This window comes from Aquarana catesbeiana, linkage group LG13, assembly GCF_042186555.1.
Source record: "Aquarana catesbeiana isolate 2022-GZ linkage group LG13, ASM4218655v1, whole genome shotgun sequence".
Taxonomy (NCBI): Eukaryota; Metazoa; Chordata; class Amphibia; order Anura; family Ranidae; genus Aquarana; species Aquarana catesbeiana.
This window is the reverse complement of record NC_133336.1, coordinates 4,200,440-4,209,883: the sequence shown is the minus strand read 5'-3', so window position 1 is coordinate 4,209,883 and position 9,444 is coordinate 4,200,440. Positions and strand designations below refer to the sequence as shown.

At 53.5% G+C, this 9,444-nt stretch overlaps 1 protein-coding gene across 1 annotated transcript in view; it reads right to left on the bottom strand.

The window, feature by feature from the left end:
- The window catches only part of CGRRF1 (cell growth regulator with ring finger domain 1), a 16,796-nt gene extending 7,468 nt beyond the window's left edge, over positions 1–9,328 (bottom strand). The window contains exons 1-4 of the mRNA XM_073610217.1: positions 9,166–9,328; positions 5,585–5,724; positions 3,530–3,707; positions 456–603 (exon numbers count right to left, since the gene is read on the bottom strand). Of these exons, the coding sequence (XP_073466318.1) occupies positions 456–603; positions 3,530–3,707; positions 5,585–5,724; positions 9,166–9,269 (570 nt within the window). The 5' untranslated portion in view covers positions 9,270–9,328. The remainder of the gene's footprint in view (positions 1–455; positions 604–3,529; positions 3,708–5,584; positions 5,725–9,165) is intronic.
- Between the last annotated feature and the right edge of the window lie 116 nt (positions 9,329–9,444).

The window sequence follows — 9,444 nt, the reverse complement described above, 5'->3', positions numbered from 1 at the left end:
CAGGACGGGAGGACAATTAGAGAACGATGAACTATGTCTGTGTCTCTCCCTCCAGCAGCTGAAAGCCGACAGCAGGGAGAGGGGGGAGAAACCGGCTTTTAGCTGCTAGAGGGGGGGGAAACAGACACGGTACATTGTTCTCTGATGGTGCAGCAGGACGGGGGGACAATTAGAGAACAATGTACCATGTCTGTTTCTCCCCCTCTCCTTGCTGCCGGCTTTCAGCTGCTGGAGGGAGAGACACAGACACGGTACATTGTTCTCTATTTGTCCTCCCATCCTGCTGCACCGATCCCCTGCTGCCCAGGCCCCCCTACAGGAGGCTCGGTGGTACCCTCATATCGGCGGTCTTGCAAAAAAAAAAAAAAAAAAGGCCCTGGCAGTGAAAAGGGTGAATAATGGCGGCCATACTGTCCTCTCATACACAGAATGAAGTGCGTGACACTCAGACGTACAATGGGATATAACTCCCGGTCATCCGCATGAGACAATGTCAGCAGAGCTATAAGTGGATAACGAGTGCGGGGAACGGCGCCAAAATCTTCAATCTCGCTGTCCTCTGGCAGCCGGACCAGAATTTCTTCTTTGCTTTCTTTCTGGACGCTAAATAGACGAGCTAAGGAAAGCACGACACTGGGGAGAGAATGTGGGGGAGGGGATCATACAGCAGATCCTGAGGGGCTCCATCTGCACCCAGGTATTCCTTGGGAGACAGAAGAACCACAACAGGTGAAAAGACAAAGACGCCAAGAACCTGAATGGCACCCGGTATCAACTTTTGCATCCCTGTACAGCAGAGCTCAGACAGAGAGGCAGAAGCAGCACAAGGAGCCAATCGATTCATGTGCCAACAAGGAACAAGCTGATAGGAGGGGAGAGCAGAGTAACAGAGATATGAGCTCACTGTGTGTACCAACTCAGAAAGGCATTAACTGCAGGAATCGGATGAACCAACCGGCAAAGTGGGTATGATAGGCTGTCCCCCCATATTTAGAAGGCGAGGTCTGGGTGGGACAACCCATAAAGTGGGCGAGTCCACCTGGAAAGCGGTAAATGATTAAAAGTGTCCTGGCAACTGGGACCATAACATTGGTAAGTATGCTAGGACGAGGACCATGGTCTGCAGTCTCTGATCATCTCCTGTACTATGTCTGCAGTCTCTGATCATCTCCTGTACTATGTCTGCAGTCTCTGATCATCTCCTGTACTATGTCTGCAGTCTCTGATCATCTCCTGTACTATGTCTGCAGTCTCTGATCATCTCCTGTACTATGTCTGCAGTCTCTGATCGTCTCCTGTACTATGTCTGCAGTCTCTGATCGTCTCCTGTACTATGTCTGCAGTCTCTGATCGTCTCCTGTACTATGTCTGCAGTCTCTGATCGTCTCCTGTACTATGTCTGCAGTCTCTGATCGTCTCCTGTACTATGTCTGCAGTCTCTGATCGTCTCCTGTACTATGTCTGCAGTCTCTGATCGTCTCCTGTACTATGTCTGCAGTCTCTGATCGTCTCCTGTACTATGTCTGCAGTCTCTGATCGTCTCCTGTACTATGTCTGCAGTCTCTGATCATCTCCTGTACTATGTCTGCAGTCTCTGATCATCTCCTGTACTGTGTCTGCGGTCTCTGATCATCTCCTGTATTATGTCTGCAGTCTCTGATCATCTCCTGTACTATGTCACTATTATGTATGGCTCTTTGGTGATGTTGGGGGTCACATGAGAGACCCCCTATACCTAGGAAGTGGCCCCACTAGCTCTATATATGTACTCTGTGTTGTAAAATCTGTCTTCACCATGAAACTAAACTCTGTTTTATAGGCTAGCATCCAATTACTAAGTATATACTGCCCCCCGGTGGTAAGATGGTGGAATTAGTGGCACAGTACAGGTGTTTTACTTGTGGAAAGCACCTCAAAGTGAAGGAACCTCTTTAGATGGGGGGATTGGGGGGGGGGTCTGAGCACGATTCTAACCATTTACCACAAGAAAACGTTTCGGGTAATGTGAGGAGTGCGGGGACCCGGGGCCGTTTGGGGTAATGTGAGGAGTGCGGGGACCCAGGGCCGTTTTGGGTAATGTGAGGAGTGCGGGGAGCCGGGGCCGTTTCGGGTAACGTGAGGAGTGCGGGGAGCTGGGGCCGTTTCGGGTAACGTGAGGAGTGCGGGGAGCTGGGGCCATTTCGGGTAATGTGAGGAGTGCGGGGACCCAGGGCCGTTTGGGGTAATGTGAGGAGTGCGGGGACCCAGGGCCGTTTCGGGTAACGTGAGGAGTGCGGGGACCCAGGGCCGTTTCGGGTAACGTGAGGAGTGCGGGGAGCTGGGGCCGTTTGGGGTAATGTGAGGAGTGCGGGGAGCCGGGGCCGTTTTGGGTAATGTGAGGAGTACGGGGAGCCGGGGCCGTTTGGGGTAATGTGAGGAGTACGGGGAGCTGGGGCCGTTTGGGGTAATGTGAGGAGTGCGGGGAGCTGGGGCCGTTTGGGGTAATGTGAGGAGTGCGGGGAGCTGGGGCCGTTTTGGGTAATGTGAGGAGTGCGGGGAGCCGGGGCCGTTTCGGGTAACGTGAGGAGTGCGGGGAGCTGGGGCCGTTTGGGGTAATGTGAGGAGTGCGGGGACCCAGGGCCGTTTCAGGTAACGTGAGGAGTGCGGGGACCCAGGGCCGTTTCGGGTAACGTGAGGAGTGCGGGGAGCTGGGGCCGTTTGGGGTAATGTGAGGAGTGCGGGGACCCAGGGCCGTTTCAGGTAACGTGAGGAGTGCGGGGACCCAGGGCCGTTTCGGGTAACGTGAGAAGTGCGGGGAGCTGGGGCCGTTTGGGGTAATGTGAGGAGTGCGGGGACCCAGGGCCGTTTCGGGTAACGTGAGGAGTGCGGGGACCCAGGGCCGTTTCGGGTAACGTGAGGAGTGCGGGGACCCAGGGCCGTTTCGGGTAACGTGAGGAGTGCGGGGACCCAGGGCCGTTTCGGGTAACGTGAGGAGTGCGGGGACCCAGGGCCGTTTCGGGTAACGTGAGGAGTGCGGGGAGCCGGGGCCGTTTTGGGTAATGTGAGGAGTACGGGGAGCTGGGGCCGTTTGGGGTAATGTGAGGAGTGCGGGGAGCCGGGGCCGTTTCGGGTAATGTGAGGAGTGCGGAGACCCAGGGCCGTTTCGGGTACTGGTACTGTAAGGAGTGCGGGGACCCGGGGCCGTTTGGGGTAATGTGAGGAGTATGGGGACCCAGGGCCGTTTCAGGTAATGTGAGAAGTGCGGGGACCCGGGGCCGTTTCAGGTAATGTGAGAAGTGCGGGGACCCGGGGCCGTTTGGGGTAATGTGAGGAGTGCGGGGACCCGGGGCCGTTTTGGGTAATGTGAGGAGTACGGGGACCCGGGGCCGTTTGGGGTAATGTGAGAAGTGCGGGGAGCTGGGGCCGTTTGGGGTAATGTGAGAAGTGCGGGGACCCGGGGCCGTTTCGGGTACTGTAAGAAGTGCGGGGACCCGGGGCCGTTTTGGGTAATGTGAGGAGTGCGGGGACCCGGGGCACAGAGGAAGGATACGCATGCTGCTCCCTGTGCTGGTATTGGTTGTTCAGCGTCTCCTCCAGCGCTCCGGGGGTCATTATCAGGAAGCGGTAGGCATGTCTCTGTAGGACCTCCTGCACCTTCTGTACGCTGCAGCCCCAGTAACAGGTCAGGGTGCTCTCCTCCAGGCAATGAGGCCGCAATGTTATTCCCGCTGCAGACAAAACAAACAAAACTTTATCAGCAGGCAATGCAAGCAGAGTGAGTACCTGAATGTGACTTGGTATTAGCCTCCTATACAGCAGGGCTCAAGTGTTACAGGAAGAAGCAGCACAAGAAGTCAATCAGGTCATGTGCTGACAAGAAGCAGGCTGATAGGAGAAGAGAGCGGAGTGATAGAGAGATGAGCTTTTCACTGTGCTGCTTCTCCTTTCACTGTTCAATCACAGGCTGGGGGTGGGTCCAGGATGACCTAGGCTCAGAGGAAGTGGGTGGAATAATGCTGGTAATTATGGAAGTTATTTCCGGTTTCCAGCTGGCTATGAGTGTGTGATGAGTAACCGCTCCTCCCCCAGGATTGCTAATCAGGATACACTTCTGCAGGGAATGGCAGAGATGGGTGGAGGACATTGATTGGAGGCCAATGGAGGGATTGGCAGAGAGGGGTGGAGGCCAATGGAGGGATTGGCAGAGAGGGGTGGAGGCCAATGGAGGGATTGGCAGAGAGGGGTGGAGGCCAATGGAGGGATTGGCAGTGAGGGGTGGAGGCCAATGGAGGGATTGGCAGTGAGGAGCGGAGGCCAATGGAGGGATTGGCAGAGAAGGGTGGAGGCCAATGGAGGGATTGGCAGTGAGGGGCGGAGGCCAATGGAGGGATTGGCAGAGAAGGGTGGAGGCCAATGGAGGGATTGGCAGAGAGGGGTGGAGGCCAATGGAGGGATTGGCAGAGAGGGGTGGAGGCCAATGGAGGGATTGGCAGAGAGGGGTGGAGGCCAATGGAGGGATTGGCAGAGAGGGGTGGAGGCCAATGGAGGGATTGGCAGAGAGGGGTGGAGGCCAATGGAGGGATTGGCAGAGAGGGGTGGAGGCCAATGGAGGGATTGGCAGTGAGGGGTGGAGGCCAATGGAGGGATTGGCAGTGAGGAGCGGAGGCCAATGGAGGGATTGGCAGAGAAGGGTGGAGGCCAATGGAGGGATTGGCAGAGAGGGGTGGAGGCCAATGGAGGGATTGGCAGAGAAGGGTGGAGGCCAATGGAGGGATTTTGTAAAGAGCGGTGGAGGACACTGAGTGGAGGACATTGGAGAGATGAAGAGATTGGAAGAGAGGGGTGGAGCAAGGGGTCGGTGGAGGGTGCAGAGCAGGGGTCTTGGCGGGCGCAGATTGGGGGGGGGGGGCGGTGAAGGGTACAGAGGGGGGGGGGGGGGGGGGGGTCGGTGAAGGGCACAGAGCAGGGGGTCGGTGGAGGGCACAGAGCAGGGGGTCGGTGGAGGGCACAGAGCAGGGGGTCGGTGGAGGGCACAGAGCAGGGGGTCGGTGGAGGGCACAGAGCAGGGGGTCGGTGGAGGGCACAGAGCAGGGGGTCGGTGGAGGGCACAGAGCAGGGGGTCGGTGGAGGGCACAGAGCAGGGGTCGGTCGGAGGGCATCGAGCAGAGGACGGTGGAGGGCACCGAGCAGAGGACGGTGGAGGGCATCGAGCAGAGGACGGTGGAGGGCACCAAGTGGAGGAAAGTGAAGAGATTGGAAGAGAGGGGTGGAGGACACAGAGCAATGGGGACGCTGGAGGGCACCGAGCAGAAGACGCTGGAGGGCACCGAGCAGAGGACGGTGGAGGGCACCGAGCAGAGGACGATGGAGGGCACCGAGCAGAGGACGGTGGAGGGCACCGAGCAGAGGACAGTGGAGGGCACCGAGCAGAGGACAGTGGAGGGCACCGAGCAGAAGACGCTGGAGGGCACCGAGCAGAGGACGGTGGAGGGCACCGAGCAGAGGACGGTGGAGGGCACCGAGCAGAGGACGATGGAGGGCACCGAGCAGAGGACGATGGAGGGCACGGAGCTGGAATAATTGGAGTCCAGCATTATTCACTCACTTGTTATGTTGGCGGTATCGGGGTTCACAATCTCCAGGCCAAAGGGGTTCTTCACTTGTACCATCCGCTTCCTGGAGAGGAAAGTATTGGAGGCGGAGTCATCGGAATTCCTCAGGATGACGGGAACGTCCACACCGAACCTGGGCGGAGTAACAAGTAAAGAACACTCAGACTTTCAGGAAAATGTTGCTGAAAATTAAGGAAAAAGTCTTTATAAAGTTTATTTTTTAATATAACGTTATGTGATCAGAGTTAAAGAGGTCTATTTATAAAAACGTTGGCTCCACTGTCACCTACAATCCCTTGTATTGTTTACTAATATATTTCCTGTGATCGCCAGCGCCATCTAGTGGCTATAATGCTGTACTTTCCTGTTTGTGGTATTTCTGCATTACAGCCACTAGATGGAGCTGATAAACATAATGAGGTAAAGTACAGGATGATGAGTGACAGCTGAGCGAAGGCTGAGGACATTCTCACCGCGATTCTTTCCTCTGTGTATCTAAAACCAAAAGATCTATTTTTAGCTTTAGATAAGTCGGAAAAAACTGAATTCCTTTGTCAGTTTTCTGGAGTCCCGTTGGAGGGATTTGCGCTCACTTCCTGTCCTGGGGGCACAAAAAGAAGTGAGGTGAGATCTCTCCAATGTGAGGGAAATCCCCGGATGAAGGAGAAGACTCCGCCCCCAGTGGTGTCGGTAACATTGCCGGGTGCTGGACGTTCCATGTCCCGGTGTCACGTGTCCGTGGTACATAGCCCCTCCCCCAATAACCAATGAGCAATCCGAGCACACAGAACCTTCTCACTGCAGGGCCCGGGTAGGGCTACAGCAACCAGCAGACAGTGATTGGCCCCCCAGGGGCTGTGGTTTGGGGAGGGGGGGGGGCTGTTCTAACCCTTCTCTGCTCCATCCAAAACAGGAGAACAGATCAGCTCCACACACATTGGACAGAGGTGTCGGGTTTCCTAATATTTGCTGGAAGAAACTGCGATTGTATTCACTGGGGTCACCGGGACACATGGAGGGTGAATGTCCTCAGTGGGGACACAGACAACAAGAAAAGACCCAACAGAGGGCCCAATACTTCCACCCACAACTGTAAATATCATCTGAGAAGTCTGTTTAGTAGAGAGGGAGGAAAGAAGAGGAAAGGAAAAGGAAATAAGAAAAAAAAAAAAAAAAAAGGAAAAGAAAAAAAGAAAAGAAATACAAAGAAGAAAGGAAAAGGAAATTAAAAAGAAAGGAAAAACTAAAGAAAAAGGAAATATGATTTCAATATACAAATACCGGACTGGTGACCCCACAATATACAAATACCGGACTGGTGACCCTACAATAAAAATAAAACTTTTTCGCAGAAGGGAGTTTAACAAGACACGTGGCCACTCATTACAATTAGAAGAAAAGAGGTTTAACCTTAAACTACGTAGAGGGTTCTTTACTGTAAGAGCGGTAAGGATGTGGAATTCCCTTCCACAGGCGGTGGTCTCAGCGGGGAGCATTGATAGCCTCAAGAAACTATTAGATAATCACCTGAATGACCGTAACATACAGGGATATGTAATGTAATACTGACACATAATCACACACATAGGTTGGACTTGATGGACTTGTGTCTTTTTTCAATCTCACCTTCTATGTAATACTATGTATGAAATGAACAAAGAAAGGAAAAGAAAAAAGGCAAGAGAAAAAAAGGAAAGTAAAAGGAATAGGAAAAATGGAAAGGAAATAAAAAGAAAAAAAAATCAAAAAGAAAAGAAGGAAAAGAAAAAGAACAAAAGGAAAGGGAATGAAAAGGAAATTAACAAAAAAAAAAACCCAACACAACAGGAAAGGAAAAAGATGTGAAGGGTGAGGAGAATGTAAAACAAAGGAAGGAATGTAGGGAAGGAAGAAGGTTAGGAAGTAATATAGGAAAGGAAGGAAAAAAGGAAGGGAAAGGAAAGGAGCAGGAATAAGGGAAGGAATAAGGGAAGGAAGGACGAAGAGCAAGAAGAAAAGGAAGAAGGAAGGAAAGAAGAGCAGGTAGGAAAGGAAGGAGGGGAAAGAAGTAGGGAAGGAAGGGAGAAACAAAGAAGGAATGTAAGGAAAGAAGTAAGGAATAAGGGAAGGAAGGAGGGAAAGACGGATGCAGAGCAGAAAGAAAGGAACGAAGGAGTAAGGGGAACAAAAGAATAAGGGAAGGAAGGAAAGAGAGCAGGAAAAAGGGAAGGAATGTAGAGAAGGAAGGAAGAAATAAGGGAAAGAAGAGCAGGAAGAATGGAAGGAATAAGGGAAGGAAGGAATGGAGAAGGAATGTAGGATTGAAGAAAGGGAAGGAAAGGAAGAATGGAAGTAAGTCCTCCGGGTGGGATGAATGGGATGGTTGTAGCTCGCCCTCTGTATACAGTATGGGGCGGTTGTCGTTCGCTAGGTATGGGGTGGTTGTCGCTCACTCGCCCTCTATATAGGGTATGGGGTGGTTGTCACTCACTCGCCCTCTATATACGGTATGGGGTGGTTGTCGCTCACTCGCCCTCTATATACAGTATGGGACGGTTGTCGCTCACTCGCCCTCTATATACGGTATGGGGTGGTTGTCGCTCACTCGCCCTCTATATACGGTATGGGGTGGTTGTCGCTCACTCGCCCTCTGTATACAGTATGGGGCGGTTGTCGTTCGCTAGGTATGGGGTGGTTGTCGCTCACTCGCCCTCTATATAGGGTATGGGGTGGTTGTCACTCACTCGCCCTCTATATACGGTATGGGGTGGTTGTCGCTCACTCGCCCTCTATATACAGTATGGGACGGTTGTCGCTCACTCGCCCTCTATATACGGTATGGGGTGGTTGTCGCTCACTCGCCCTCTATATACAGTATGGGACGGTTGTCGCTCACTCGCCCTCTATATACGGTATGGGGTGGTTGTCGCTCACTCGCCCTCTATATACGGTATGGGGTGGTTGTCGCTCACTCGCCCTCTGTATACAGTATGGGGCGGTTGTCGTTCGCTAGGTATGGGGTGGTTGTCGCTCACTCGCCCTCTATATAGGGTATGGGGTGGTTGTCACTCACTCGCCCTCTATATACGGTATGGGGTGGTTGTCGCTCACTCGCCCTCTATATACAGTATGGGACGGTTGTCGCTCACTCGCCCTCTATATACGGTATGGGGTGGTTGTCGCTCACTCGCCCTCTATATACAGTATGGGACGGTTGTCGCTCACTCGCCCTCTATATACGGTATGGGGTGGTTGTCGCTCACTCGCCCTCTATATACAGTATGGGACGGTTGTCGCTCACTCGCCCTCTATATACGGTATGGGGTGGTTGTCGCTCACTCGCCCTCTATATACGGTATGGGGTGGTTGTCGCTCACTCGCCCTCTATATACGGTATGGGGTGGTTGTCGCTCACTCGCCCTCTATATACGGTATGGGACGGTTGTCGCTCGCCCTGTATATACTGTATGGGACGGTTGTCGCTCACTCGCCCTCTATATATGGTATGGGGTGGTTGTCAGACTCCATATACACTGTATAGAATTGTCAGAGAAGGATGCTCTCAGGTCTCAGATGACACCAGGCGGACACTCACCAGCCCAGCACCAGGCCGCAGGTGACGAGGAAGCAGATGAAGACCACCGCGATGTAGAAATGGGGGGAATATCCGTACAATGTACTGAGGACCGTGGCCGGCATCGCCGCTCCCCTCCCCCCACTCACCGGATCTCCCTCCCGGAGCTGTCACCTCCATGGCGGCGCTGATTGGTCAGCTCAGCAGTCCTGTGACCTATCACATGACTAAGTGTCACTGAGCACTGCGCCGCCATTTTTGTTCCTGGAAACAGAACCGGGACCGACTGGAATGAATTGC